The sequence below is a fragment of the Lutra lutra genome, chromosome 18 (assembly GCF_902655055.1).
Source record: "Lutra lutra chromosome 18, mLutLut1.2, whole genome shotgun sequence".
Classification (NCBI taxonomy): Eukaryota; Metazoa; Chordata; class Mammalia; order Carnivora; family Mustelidae; genus Lutra; species Lutra lutra.
In genome coordinates, this window is record NC_062295.1 from 37083807 (window position 1) to 37098744 (window position 14938).

General features: G+C 59.4%; 1 protein-coding gene across 2 annotated transcripts in view; it reads right to left on the reverse strand.

The window, feature by feature from the left end:
* The window catches only part of SDK1 (sidekick cell adhesion molecule 1), an 888974-nt gene that overhangs the window by 73013 nt on the left and 801023 nt on the right, over positions 1 to 14938 (reverse strand). For both annotated transcript variants that reach the window (XM_047713403.1, XM_047713402.1), the window contains exons 29-32: positions 10363 to 10557; positions 7437 to 7638; positions 2955 to 3058; positions 502 to 572 (exon numbers count right to left, since the gene is read on the reverse strand). In XM_047713403.1, the coding sequence (XP_047569359.1) occupies positions 502 to 572; positions 2955 to 3058; positions 7437 to 7638; positions 10363 to 10557 (572 nt within the window). The remainder of the gene's footprint in view (positions 1 to 501; positions 573 to 2954; positions 3059 to 7436; positions 7639 to 10362; positions 10558 to 14938) is intronic.

Here is a 14938-nt window from a genome sequence, read left to right on the forward strand (position 1 = left end):
TGACGTCACGTTACTGTTCACGGCCCCGCAACGTTACTTGATTGTCTAGGATAAGGTGCCTTGATGGGACTGTTCACTGAGAATTAACACTGGGCACGTAGGGAGGATGCACGTAACCCCGTGGGTATTTTGTCTGTTAGTGGATGATTCCTGTAGAAAAGATCACTCCCCAGCCTATAGTTTTGCTGCCCTGTCCAATGCCACCTAGTTCTGTGTGTACCATGGAGGCCTGCAGGACCGTCCTTCCCCAATAGCCTGGGGCATTCAGCCCAGATGCCCCGTACCAGCCCTGCTGTCCTGCTGGCCCTCCCAGGGAGCCGTGCTCAGGCTCCTTCCCACAGCGCGGCTCAGGGGGTCCGTGGTGCTCCCCCCTGCAGTGGGCACGCCAACTACACGGAGTCCCGTGACCTGCCACCGACCCTCAGACACGGGGTCCAGCGGCGGGCAGGTTCCAGCCTCGGATGCAGGTTCAGGAAACACCCTGCCCTTCCCGGGCCTTACCCGCCACTGGATCAGGACAGAGGAGGTGGTGTGCGGTGTCACCGAGATGAAACTTGGAGGCTCTCCCGGAACTGGAATCCAAGAAAGGAGAAAGCGAGGATTAGCGGGTTCTGCTTGTACTTGGCCGCTGTGCCGGAGCCAGCTCCCTCCTGGTTCTGGCGAGAAGGCAGGGCCAGGGACCGGCTGGTGGGGTGGGGGAGGGGGTGGGCGGCTGGGGAAGCCGGCAAGCCGGCATCCCTGCCTCCACCTCCCTCCCTTCCCTGTAGTTGTCCTCCACCGGCAGAGCCCCGCTCCTGCCCAGATCAAAGGGACTGGGTCCTGATGGACGTGACAAGATCATGTCCTGCTTTTGTCCCTCCTGCACCCCGCCCCCAGCAGACCCACACAGGACATACAAAGGCGCTTGGCTATCTTTGGGAACCCTGCCTGGGGAGCCTTCCTGCTGTCCCCCATCTTCTCAGGAGCTCTCCCTGAAGGAGAGGGATCATTTGTTGGAGGTACTTAAATCAGAGAGGCTCTGAATGGGACAAAGGGCCAATCCAGGCCTGAGTGCTCTTAGTTTCAGACACTAAGGGAGGGAGGCTGAGTTCTGGGGTGGAGGGACGGCCGCTGTTTTCGGGGCAGCGGCGGAGACAGCTTGGCTCTGCTCTCTGGAGGGATACGGTCAGTTTGGCTCTGCCCGTGGCCATGGCTGTGCCCTCCATGCTGGAAACTACAGTCCCGCCCCATTCGAATGTCCTGCGGCCCTCCTCGGACACGCCTTCCCTACCTCCACTCCCACTGAACCTGTCCGGTCCCGGCCGGCATGCTAGGTTGGCTTTTTCACGGCTGCTCACTCTAAGGTCCTGAGACCGCGTATCAGATGCTTACCAAGAGTCACTGAGTGGAACAACTGAGGCTTTGTCCGCACCCCGCACCCACCTGACCGTCCGAGACTCAGCCTCTCGGTCACCGGCTCTGAGTCTCCTCCACACCTGCTGGGGCACCCAGCACCTGGGACGTGCTGGCATCAGCCTCACCTACAGCCCCCCTGCCTTCTGGGGAGCCCCCTACCCTGTGCTCTCTGGCCTCCTGCTGGCCTGAGGTCCACGCTGGACCCTTACACAGCTTTCCGGGATTTCACGCTGGATTGAGGGGGGTCTCACACCTCAGCCACCACAACAAGGAAATGTTTATCAGTGAGCCATCCACACACCCAGCCCAGGGCTCCCCCAGCCCCGGAGTCTGTCCTCTGTCCCAGCAGATCTGTTGTTAGGAGACAATCCAGCCCAAACGCAATACAGTCGACACAAGGGGACTGCAGATCTCGGAAGAGGAAGAGGACAGGGTCGGTGTGGCCAAAGGCAGGATTTCAGTAACAAAGGATGCAGACAGGCCTTTGGGAACCTGGAGAAGCCCTCAAATGCCTTTTTTTTCCCCAACAGGCCAGTTCAGCAGGAACCCGAGCTGTGTAAGAGCAAAGGGAGTCTGTGATATCTTCCTCACTGGCCTGCGATTTCCTCAAAGACTCGCCAACAAAATCAGCTTGCTGCATTTCCTGATTTCTTTTAAGCATCAGTGCTTCTCCCAAATAGAACCCCAGCTGTGTTAAATGTAAGACGAGAAGACGAGCCACAAAGACAACCGCAGGGTTTCTTACAGGGACTGTCCCAGCGGCAGTGGGAACCCTGGGTGTGCATGATCTCTGCATCTCAAGGCCCAGAAGCTGGAAGGGTCCCCCTGAACCCCTCCTGCTGGTCCCCAGCTTGCCCGAGGCCTCATGTTGGTGAAGGCAGGCTCCCGGCTTAGAAAGGAGAAACATGGCAACGTGGTGAGTCAGTCTCCAATGCTGTTGGGGGAGCTGAAGGCTCAGGCCTGCAGCCCAAGATCCAAACCCCCGCATCTGCGAGGCAAGAGCGACCCTCCTGCCCTAGAAGTCGGCCTGCCAGCGGGCCTGGCAGGATTGGCCCCCAAACTCACAAGGATCTTCAGGTCTGATCCTCTGAGGTGGAGGAGGGCGGGTAAGAACCACCTGGAGCTCTTGGGGGAATCTCAGCTCCTTCACTTCCCTGGGCTTCCGTCAAAGGGCAAAACTGTGGAGCGGTTCGTGAATGAGAAAAATGGGGACACCGCTCAAAACGCAGCTACCCTTCCATATTTATTTTTAATGACCCTATAAATTATTCAATTTCTAGAATGCTAATGGATTGTAGGGGTTTAGAAGCCAATCAAATGAACCTCCGTTCCACTCGCCAGTCCTTGAAGTCGGCTTCAGGACCACAGGCTGTACGGAGCTCTGAGCGGTCTGCTGCTAATTGAATCCTCCTGCTCGCCCTCCCTCCCCGGGGTGACTCCTTCCTGGCTCGGGATGAAAGCAAGGCCTCTCTCCCTGGGAGCCCCTGTCTCGGGGTCCAAAGGTGGCAGTCGGCCAGGGGCCTGTGTCTACACCCCCGCCTGGGTCCCAGCTGGCTCACCGTCCTGCAACGTGGTCACTGCATCCGTCTCCGCACTGAAGTCACTGTCGCCGATGTCATTGGTCGCTTTCAGGCGCAGCTTGTAGGAAGTGAAGGGTCTCAGCCTGAAACACAGATGAGCTGTAAGGGCCTGAGCCCTTCCCTGTCCTGCCCCATGCTCTGGCCATAGGAAGCGGGCAGCCCGGAGGAAGAGACCCTTGCTCGGGGACCAGGAATCAGTCATGCTCCTGCCTGGGAGGGGCCCTCAGGCAGCCAGCACTATCCTCCCCACCTGCCCCCCAGCAGCTGAACGTCCTGGCCCAAGGGTGGCTGTTTTACGCCGGGCTCTTCCTGTAATTAGAGCTTCTCCTGCAAAGCAAATCACCGCTCTCTGAGGGACTCGAGAATTTCTCAGGAGGAGCTAATTACCGCAGCCCTCACATGATTCAGAGCGTGAAACCAGGGTCCGCCTCGCCAATTCCTCGCCCGCTCGCAAGCGCACCTTCGTGGAGGCCCACCTGCCCCTTGTCCCCACACAGGGCCTGGCGAGGCAGTGTGATTCCCATTGCAGGGATGAGAAAACCGAGGCCCGGCCCCATTAAAGTCCCTTGTCCCTGGCTTGGCCAGGACTGGAGGAGGATCTGTCTTGAGGCTGCCTCTAAGACCGAGGTAAGGTCAACTGTCCATTGGAAACAGGGGAAACGCCCCCAACTGCCTGCTGAAAGGGATTTGAGGGGCACTAACAGTCCGGGCGCACGGCTGGCGGCCACCGCGCAGGCCTGCCTGCCTCCCTCCATCGACCCGGTCCCTGTGGATGGTCTGAGCTGAGCTCTGTACCACACAGACACCGGACAGTCTTCTAAGCAGATGAGCTGCGGTCTTCCTTGGGTCCCTGGCTGGCCGGCACCTCTGGCTGTCCTTGCCATGACTTCCGAAGGAGCCGATGAGAACAGCTGCCCCTGCCCCAGGGACCGCTGCTCTGTTTGGGGCAAAGCTCTGCCCGTGTCCATCTCCCAGACCAGGAGAGCCGGGCGGCTCTGGACTCTGCCTGCTCCCCCAGCTACTGGTGGGCAGACCCTCACTGCCTCCAAGCCAGTCCTCTGTCCCCCTCCCAGGCCAACCTGGAAACTCATGGGTTTCAAACCGAGCACTGTGGAACACCGGAAGCTCTGAGGGGTCCTCTAGGAGACCAGGGGGCTCCCATGCCCCCTGAGTTAGCCAATAGCACCCCACTCCCACCTGGTTTGCAAGTGGGGTCTGGGGAATTCTTGGCCTAGAGGAAGAATTCTGCGTTTTCAAAGACCGATGACCTTCTGTGGACACAGGATTGGAAGAATCGTCCTCCGTGTTTTCACATGCCCTCCTGCCTAAGACGGGATTTTGCACTAGTTCTCTGTCGGCTCTTCCCTCCAGCCCTCCACCACGCCAGCTCTCCGTGCCACGGCTGGTCCGTGACTGCAGGCCTGTCTCCTGGCCTCTCTGTGCCCCGGTTCCAGCTGGGCAAGCCATGCCAGGCGACCTTGCCTTGGCCCTGGCTGTCCTGGGGGCGCTTCCAAAGTTCCACCCTTAACAATGATCTTTGCTCGCAGCTTCTGGGGGAGCTATCCTTTATCAAGTGAAAACAAATAACTTCCCATCTGTTCCTAGCTTCCTAGGAGCTATTTTATCTAATTCTTGTGACAATCGCATGGTTTTCTCCTTTGGTTCCTGCCTCAACCACCTGAGGCCCCACATTTGCATTAGCTTCTCCTCAGATGAAAAGGCAGCCCAGGGCAGTTGCCAGGAGTGAGCACTCTGGAGCCAAACTGCTCCCACACTGACTCCCACATCACCTTGGGCAGGTCGATGAGCCACAGGCGCCTCACTTGGGCCGACCGGAGCACGGGGTCGTGAGATGTTTGTGTGGATGACGTTGAGAAGTGCTTAGAAAAGACTAGGACACACGCAGTGCACTCACTGAATCCTGGCTGTTCTTCCCATCAGGACCCTCTGGCCACAGCTCACATGGCTTCAGGAAGAGCCTGTGCGCTGAGTGCTGTCCTCTCGGCCTGTCCATCGCCTCACCAGCCCTACCATGATTTGTAAGGAACAGTTTGCTTCCTTGACAACAGTCTGCCTTCCCCACAGGGACACAGACCGAGGTGGCCTCTTTCACTGCTATGCCCCGAGCACAAAGAACAAGGCCTAGTACCCAGGAGGTGCTCAGTGAGTATCTGTGAAGGAAGGGAGGAAGGAAGGGAAGAAGGGAGAGAGGAAGGGAGGGAGGAAGGGAGGGGAGAAGGGAAGGAAGGAAGGGAGGGAGAGAGGAAGGGAGGGAGGGAAGAAAGGCAGAAAGGAAGAAGGTAGGGAGGAAGGGAGGGAGGAAGGAAGAAGGAAGGGGAAAGGAAGTGAGGGAGGAAGGAAGGGAGGAAGGGGGGGGAAGAGAGGAAAGGGGAAGGAAGGGAGGACTGAAGGGAGGGACGAACGGGGGTAGGATTCAGGAGGGGTGAATGAGAGGATGCAGGTAACAATCAGCACGGTGTCTGGCATGCACTGGCGTGTGGGAAACTACCCCCTCCTTGAATTCAGCGCTTATGCTCACTCAGCGCGTTACATTTAGGACATGTGTCAGACGCATCATTGATCCATTTGCGTTTAGCACCTCACTGTTTTCTAGCGCTTTTGGAATATGAGGCCAGTGGCAGCTCCTCCATTCCCACCCCGCCCACTGGGGGGGCACACAGCAGGGGTGAGGTACGCAAGTCAGACGGCTGGAAGAGTCCACCCCTGTCTCAGGTCAAGGGGAGGGTGTGTAGAGAGCAGGAAGCTAAGTTCCCAGCATGAGGCCCATTTCTGCCCCCCCCCCCCGCATTCCAGGACCCGAGCTGTTTGGGGGGGCACGCAGGGCAAACCCTCGCCTCAGAGTAGGAAGCCCAGCAGGTGACTTTCCTGGGAACCTGGCCCTCGGTGTGTGTCTGCTGATGGGCGCAGGGGCCTGGAGGAGACTGACCACAGCATGTCCCACACCAGATCAGACTGTCACTCAGCAAACTTCCAATGGGAAGTCTCCTGCACACACTCGTCTGATCTCAGGAGGCCCCAGGACAGATGAGGCCACTGGAGTTTAGTTTTCTCCTCTCTTTCAGAGGAGAGTGTGGCCGAGTGTGGTTCATGAAGCCACCTGGACACGCTGGCCCATGCCTCCCGAGGCTTGGGGTTGTGCTGGGGGTGGGTTTTCTGGGCTCTGGAGGTGGGGGGGGCAGCCAGTGGAGATCTCCGAGGGGCCAAGAGCAGGGCCTCTCGGGTGATGTAGCTGCTGTTCAAAGAGTACGAGGGGCGCTGGCAGAAAGGTGGGGGACAGAGCGGGACTGCTTAGCATGACCTTCTGAGATGGCAGCCTGGTCACTGCCATCCATTCTGGAGGCAGATCTCGGGCTCCCAGAGCTGAGAGAAACGGCAGGGTGGCCCCCCACTGGGCCATCACGCGGGTTCAATGAGAAATGTGGGTGCGATTTCCCAGCACAGGGCCCAGAACGGGGGGCAACAAGTATGTGGTGTTCTGTCTGAAAGGTGAGAGGAACATTGGTGAGCTTGGGAAATGGGGTCTAGGCCTCCTCCCCCGTCCCTGTGAGCAGGGCGGCTGGGGTACTGGAATCCTTGGAGCCTGTGGGCCACGCTCCTTTGTGGTCCCTGCATAGCCTGATGTGAGCTTCATGGAAAGTGACCACTGTCAGGGCCAGAGAAGGACAGGGAAAATGCCGGCTGGCTCCTTGGACGGGCCTGCTCACCGGAGAGACCCAGGGGGGCTTCTGCAGGGTGGTGTGAGCCTGTGCAGCCCAGACCTCCCAGGTCAGGATGCAAGGTCTAAGGTCACTGCTGAGAACCCTTGCCTAGACGGTTATGTAGCCCTGGTCCCTCACCCCAGAGAGGGGGTACCCTCATCTCTTACTGTAGAGGGGTGTCGGAACACGGGAAGGGACCCAAATGAGGCCTTAGGTGCCAAGAGTGAGCTGCAGTGGTCAGTACCGCTCCCCTCCGCCTTTGCCTGGTGGATCCCTCAGTAACTGGATAAACGCTGGGTTCTCAGGGTACAGTGGGGACACCCCTCCCATTTCCCTGAGGAGCCATCACTAATGGATGACAGCAGCCATGGGAGCCACCAGCCTTGCCAACTAGGAGAGAGAGCACAAAGAGAAGGTGCGAGTCTCAGCCCGTGACACCCCTTCCACACCTACCCCACACTTCTGCTTCTCAGGGGCTCGGGGGCTGGAGCCCACACTTCCAGGCTCCCCGGCCCTGTGATCTGTGCCTCTTCTCTCCCTGGGGCTTGGGGCGTGCCTGCCACCTGCACAGGGCTGGACCTGGAAGGATGGACCCGGGGCAGAGGCTGGAGAGGCTCCAGGAGGGGGAGTCCTGGTCCCTGGTACAGGGAGCTAGAGAAGAGAGGGGAGCTGTCCGGGTGTGTCTCTGGCCCCCAGATTCCCTGCTCTACTCCCCACGGAGGGCCCGCCTGCCCCTGGGTACCTTTCGACAGCACAGGCTGTGGCCTCATGGCTGACGGATGAGGAGTAGGTCTGCCACTCGCCCCTGGGCAGCTCTCGCACCTGCACGGTGAAGTAGCGGATGGGGGAGGCCCCGTCGCTGCCCGGGACCCACTGGAGCCGGAGGCTGCGCGCGGTCACTTCGGCCTGTGGCACCAGGAGCTCTCTGGGGGGCGCCGGCCGCTCTGCAACCGAGAGAGAACAGAGCGGGGACACGTGAGAGGCTGCTGCTCCCAGAAGGCCCCCTGCGAGCAAGGGCAGAGAGGGCCGAGGAGAGGGAGTGGACTCCGGGTCCACGGCCAACTTGGACGCGCCCCAGCGGGATCTGACGGGAGACCCTGGCTTGCTCCCGGAGCGCTGCTCTCTCTCAGACAGCAGACAACAGACAGATGAGAGGGTGAGCCCACACATGCTCCCCGACGACCACACGTCCCCAGGGGAGTCTCTTGAGAGACACCCTCTCCCTCCAGTCTTGGGATCAGGGCATCTGTCCTGTTGATGTCCTTTCCCTGGAAGCCACTATGAGGCTGAAACACGGACAGAGTCCCACTCAGCTCCCCCGGGGGCTGTCACCGCTGCTCTGTGCCCAAAGCGCTGGTGACTGGGGGTGCAGGGCACAAGGCCGGGACCTGGCTCCTGAGCTTGGATCGTTTCCGTCACGCGTCTCCTCACCCCATCGATTGCAGCGGAGAAAGTCCACAGAGGGAGGAATAATTGTTTAATTGTTTATCATGAAGATTATCGATCCTGTTGAGAATGTGTTGTGGGTAATAAAGCAGCGACGGCTGGCTGGCCCTGTGGTGACAGTGGGGGGAGCCCTTCCCCCTGATGTGGTCTGTGTTCCTCCGGGAGCACACGCTCGTGCTGCCCGGGTCTCCTCGCCCGGAGCAACAGGCCTGCGTCCCCTCATCAGTCCTGGGCATCTGGCAATGGGCAAAGCTCTGCTGGGGAGGGTTAGTGGGCCCTGGCAGAAAGCCCCTCAGCCCTATGGGCCCCAGGCAGCTGGTGCGGGTGATCGGGACACAGGTTGGGGTACAGGCTGGGGTGTGGGTGTGCCTCCCCCCAGCCCCATCAGTAGCAGACCTGCCGTGGACCAGGGATGCCTCCTAAAAGGTGTGCCTGTTTATGCTTCCATCTGGATTCATCAGTCACAAACTATTAGCAAACTTGTGTCTTTCCCTGTGCCTTAGAAAGTGCCGGATTCCCTTCTGGGGCTGCATCCACTCTGAGGAAGAAGGCAGGAGCCTTTGGGAGAGGCACTCAGGGCCCCGAGCATGACCCAGACAAGGAGGAGCCTGATGACCTGGGCAGGAGGGGGTTCTCCTGCGGCCTGTCCTCTGTCTGGCCAGCTCCCACCCCCAACTGCCACCCTGTGCCGGGACCATAGGTTAGACAGTGTCTGTGCTGATAGCCAGGGCCCCGAGTGTGCGCGCTGTCTCTCCATCGGCTTCACGCTCCGGCATCTCTGGTGACTCCCAGGTTGCCGTCCTCCAGTTAACAGTAGAGGTAACCGTTGTCATCAGAGGGGCTGTGCAATTGTCATCATCCTTGGGGGACTGAGGCTCAGTGGTTGGGGTCAGGGGACTCACAGTGGGCTGAAGGGTTTGGTCTTTCCCTGGAAGGTGGAGCCTCTGGAAAATCCAAAGCCACAGACAGGTGATGCCAGCTTCCCTCCATTGGCCACTGGAAGGGTCAGCTGGGCGTTCTAGCCGGGGCAGCCACCGAGCAGCAGCCGGACCTTGGTGGGCCCTTCCACCTTGTGGGGCATCAGCTTCCCCACCTGCTTAGCCTGCTTGTGTGGGAATTAGAGAAGTGGGCTGCTTTGCCTGGAACGTGGCCAGAACATGGCCAGAACATGATGAGGGCTCAACGCCCGACAGCCTCCTTCGCCTTCTACCTTTTATAGGTTTCAGATCGGCCCTTTGGATTGTTTCTCAAGCACTTCGATTCAACTCATGCCTCCCTTAGACTGTCTGCTCTAGATCGTGTCCTAGAGCGATCGCACCGGCCGCGGGGACACGGGCTCACCCTCTGAGCGCGGGCGCTGCACCAGCTCTGCCCCCGGAGGCCTGCGGACAGTGCTGGCCCTCGTACTTCCCAAGAGGCCACCGGGTGGGTGCCAGGGCACAGAGAGGGGAAGGGCCTTGCCTGAAGTCACATAGCTCCAGAGCCTGGTGCTCGGGGACTCCCAGATGGGAGGTAGGACAGGTCATTTCTCCGAGCAAGTGCCTTCCTGTTGTCCTCTTCCCTGAGACGTCTGGGACTAGAGTTGGGGTGGCCCAGGGGAGGGAGCCTGCTGAGGCAGATCCTAGAGCGAGGCTGGAGGGCATGTCAGGGGCTCGCTGATCCCCTGACATGGGAAGCCACAGCACACTGCTGTGGGAAGAGGTGGCCTGGGGCCTGGGGAGGGTGTTCACGTCACTGTCCCACAGCTGTGTCCCTGGCCAATAGCTGACTCTGTCTGCGCCCCACTTTTTCTGCAGAACGTGGGCTCACAGCCCTTCCTTCACCAGGCTCTGGTGAGGATAAACCAAGACAACGTACAACAAGCACCTCGCCAGAGCCTGGAACAGAAGCGGTGTCCGTGAAGACAGATCTCTGCAGGACCGCTTGGTAGGAGACGTGTTTTTTGAGCACTTGCTCAGTGAGGCACGTGGATCGGAACATCAGAGACCTGGTGCCTGGCTTTGGGGAGCTGCCCTCAAATGTGGTGACTCAGACCTGCTCTGGGCCAGTTACACAACCTCTCTGAGAGCAGAGAGGGACGTTCCTGCCTGTCCGGTAAATGTCAGGCTGTGTAGACATGCTACGGTGCAGGGCCTGCCCCGGGAAGCCGTGGCCCAGCAAGATCATGACTCCCGCTCGGGCCCAGCTCTCCTCCCTGGAGCCCCACGAGAGAGGGGTCTTACCTCTCTTCTCAGTGGTGATGACGGTGGCCTCCAGCGGCTCCCCCCAGCCTTGTCTCGTCTTGGCTGACAGCCTGAAGATGTACGCAGACTCCGGGGCCAGCTCGGTGGCCGTGAACTGTCTCACAGTGGCACCCACCTCCACCGTGGTGAACGTGTTGGGGCTACTGCTGGCCAGGCGGTAGGCGATCTGGTACCCTGTGGGTGGGGCAGGAGGGCCATGTGTCAGTCACATCAACCCCCCTACAGACCCCCACATTCCTGCCACCCCCCACTCTTTGTTTCCCCGGCGTCCTTCCTCCTCCACCGGCATCTGAGAAGGGGAAAAGTCGCGGTGACGGATGGAGCCTTGGAACGCTGGGCGCCCATGACCCTCATTCCCCTTCATCCTTTCTGCCCCCAAAATGTGGCAACAGTTTCACCTTCGCCACGGCTGCTGTTGCCCAGAGGATGTGGCGGGAACCAGCTGGTGCTCCTGAGGGGCAGGCCCAGTGCTCCCGCTTTTTCTGTCCTTCCTCGTTCCTCCCGCCGCCTGTCCTTCCCCTCACAGGGCCAAGGGCAGTGCCTCCTTCTGGAACGGTCCTCCAAGGGCGCCCTTCTCCTGTGGTTACATGTCCTTCCTCTTGGTCATCCTCCCTATCTGCCTGCAGATCCCAAGTTTGGGAGCTCTGTTTCCTGCTGTTAGCCCCTCCTCTGTGCCCACACCCCAGGAAACCCCAACATGGCCCCCGACTTGGGGGGCTCCCCACCATGTAATCCCCCTCCTGCCGAGGAGGCAGTGAGGTACATGTCATCTGTTCTGGGGGGCTTCTGTGGCTCTGAAGGGCTCCTAAAGTTCCTTGATTATCAAGAGATTATGGGTGATCAGATGTTATTAATGATCGAGCCACCCAGCCAGGCTGTACCGAGACCCCCTCTGCCCACGTCTGAAGAAGCAGCGCCGACTGTCAGCCCCAGCCTGGCCTCCCTGCTGGTGCTGACAGCTGTGCTCTGCCCTGATTAACACCAGAGCTGGTGGGGCACGGTGGCCTCCACCAATACGGATGACAGCGAGCCTGCTCTGGTGACACAAGGACCTCCTGGGGCAGGGGACGCGGCTAGCAGAGCTGGACTCTGTCCTCCACCAGCTCGGGCTCTGCTGGCTTCCTGGGGGTGGGACGGCCACCCAGTGACCAAGCCCCAGGAACTCCACGCTGCCTGCCCGCCTCTCCGGGTGAGATGCCCCCCACTCCTTTGCTGTCCTTCTTGCACCTTCTTTGGCTCTGCTGGGGCCCGAGCCTATGGGTGTCTTCCCAGCTCCCAGCTCGTCATCCATCCAACAACACGAGGAGCCCCACCTGGCTGGCTGTGTCTGGGGGGGATGGTTCCATGCACTCAGCATCAAGTTGCTGACCACTGTACGGGTCACCACCATTGCCACGCAGACCAGGGGTCGGGCACATCCTGCCTGGTTCACAACGACAGCCACTCACAGGCCTGCTGTTTGCAGGACCCTGTGGTTCCTTCTCCTCCCGAGGATGACTGGCTGCCCTCTAGCCTCTGGCCAGGGTGTCCTACTAGACGACTGTCTTTTACTATTTAGGGACTGATGACCTACAGCCCAGAGAAGCCAAGCTGAGCTCTGTATCCTCCTCCCACCTTTCTTTCCCTTGCCCCATTGTAGGTGGGGGCGTCTGGGGCTCTGGTGCCTTGGGACGCTGGTCCCAAGCCTTTGGAGAGTCCTGGACACCTTGCCTCCTGAGGGTGAGGACACCGTGGTCACTGTAGCCACCACAAGGGGCTCTCCTGCTGACCTCCTGGCTCCCTGAGCCCTCACAACAGCCAGGACAGGAAACCTACGAATCCTCACATGGCCACAAAGCAAAGAGAGGGTAAGTGGTCTGCCTGAGGTCACACAAGAAGTCACCAGCAGAGCTGTGCTGGGAGCCCTGAGCCAGTCCCACTTTCTACTGAGTCATACTGTTCCTGTGAAGAGAAAACATCTGCCCCCATCCTCCAGCAAAGGGAGAGTCCCCTTGCCGAGTCCTGGCTGCTGGAGACCATGCATTGCAGCACACCAGAGTACGTCTGAGGGATGACAACATGTGGGGTGCGACCAACACATGCTCTGAAAGCACATGCCCAGAGTGCGATTCAGGCTCTGGGAGTTCAGTGCCCCCCGGGGTCTCTGCATGTTAGGCTGCCTGAGGGGGCCGTGTGGCATGGATTGGCCCGCAGGGAGGGCGCCGACCACGAGTGGAGGGGAGGGGAGGGAAGGGGTGCTGGGGCCCAGTACCAGCTAAGCATCAGGCACACTCACTCCAGGTTGTAAAGTGATCACAAAGGAAGGACTGTAGGCAGTTCTCCACCCTCTGTGGCTGCAGGACTCGGCATCCCCACCAGCTCTTCTGCCTGCCGCTCTGGATGTCCTTGGTCACGTGGCCTCCAGGGAGTTTCATCCCCAGACCTCTGGGCCTCACCCACGCACCTGCTGGGTCTGGCAGCTCTGGGGAAGGGCAGTGAGTGCGAGAGCTGCCAGGGACGGGACCCAGACAGACATGGGTCAGACTCCTGCTCGGTCCCGTCGGAGCTGGGGACGGACCAAGACGTGGGAGGGACACCCCGGCCCCGCCACACCTGTCCATTTTGCTGTGTGCTGTGTGCTCCACATTGAGCCGGGCACAGAGCTGACGCTGAGTTCAGGCCTTCTGTGCGTGTTGCCTGACAGCGGCCTGTGTTCCGGGGCCCAGACTGCGTCCCTGGCCGTCAGCCTTCTGGCCGGAACGGGGTTTCCTGTCCCGGAATTCGCAATTGCATTCATCTCGGAAAATTCCTAGCCTTAAGCTGCCTTTTTTTTTTCCCCCTTAATGAAGGCATTAATGTTCTATTGCAATGTTTCGTCATTCCTCTTGAATTGTATTACACTCACAAATCATCGGCTCACAAATAACACGGGAGTGTAAGGAAGGAGCTTAAAGACACCTCTTCCTGCTCAGGCCCCAGCCCGCCAGGTCGGCTCTGCCAGCTTCTTGGGTGTCTTTCTGGGGAGCGTCGGAGAGCACAGGGTCGCTGAGGCCTCTGTGGAGACACGCTCGTCCTTGCCTGAGTGTGCACGAGCTGGGCCCGCATCCGGCCCCGTGCCGGGCTCTCCTCGGTAGCACCCCTGGGTAGGCATTCACTCGGCCACAGGTCTGGCCCTTCACAAGTCTCTGCATCTGTTTGTGGCCCTTCTCCTCCCCATGCCCGAGTGTCACGACGTCCTCACCTCTGACGGTCATGATTTCCACAAGGTACTCAGTCCCTATTTCCTCCTACAGCACCCACGGACTCGACCCTGGGAATGGGGTGACGTTGGCGTACTTCCTCCCCCGGCTTGTCAGTCACACACGGCTGATTGCTTACAGTATTGCTTTTCTTTCCCTGCTGGTCTGTGCGTTTAGCTCTGTTATCTGAGCTATTAACTCTGAACTTCGGCTCTGACACTCACCCGCTGCTATAAAAGTTATGTAAATCAACGTTCTTAAAGCACTTCTGACCTCAGGATGCCTCTCTCCGGCTGTTATGAGTCGTGTTATTATTTTTATGTTGTCAGGATTTGCGGCGAGGCTGGGGGGGACTAGCGATGCCTGCTCAGCCGATTTAAAGCGGCGCATGGGACAGATCAAAGCTTTCGGGGAAGGCAGCCGCTGTCCCAAGGCTATGTTGCCTGCGTGGGGATGTGGTCCATACACAGGGGCTGAAGCGAGCCTCACGTAGGACCAGTGTCAGCCAGAGGCCTTGGTGGCGACTCCTTCCCCGCCCACCCTGAGCATGTGGAGGAGGGTTGTCTGCGTCCAGAACAAAAAGCATGTTAATGACTGACCAGTGACATTAACATACGCATCTCCCTCAACTAGAGAAAGAAAGCAAGGCAAGATACTTTGCAAAGACAAACTGACCTTTACAATGAAGCCCAGAGGCCACACTGACAGACACAGACATTACCTAGAAGAACATGAGCAAACATAACATTTTTAAAACCTCAAGAATGATGCGGGACCCGGTGTCAGCGAGTTCAGCCATCTGAATATCGTTCCTCGTGAGGAAGAGACACCAGCCCTCCTCAAAGAGACAGAGACTTGCTTTGTGCTGGAAGCAGGCTGATGTACGTGGGTCTGGGGCTTGGGCCCCGTGCAAGGGCACACGGGATTTCTGGGTGGGAGGAGCTGAGCAGGTGTTGTTTTCACCGTGTGAGAACACGCGCTGTGCCCGAGGGAGCAAGGAGACGCAGGGACCGCCTGCTTGCACACGCTATCCCAGCACCTGGAGCGGGCCGACAGCCCGCCTTGCACGCACAGGTCTTGGGAGGTGTCCAGGCCCCTTGGGGCCCAAGATTGTGGCCTGCAGGCCGTTCCTCCTACTCGACACCTCGGACGACCCCTGCGCAACTCCCAGCTTCTCATTTCCAGTCCCTGAAGCAGAGTTAGCGTAGGCCACCCCCAAATATGCCATTTTTGCCTCTTGATTACTTTGGATTAAAGTTACTTAAGAAACGGCCAGCACCGGAGGGACGCTCAGACCCTCCTCTGTCCCCCTGAACACAGGACGTCAGTCCCCCTCG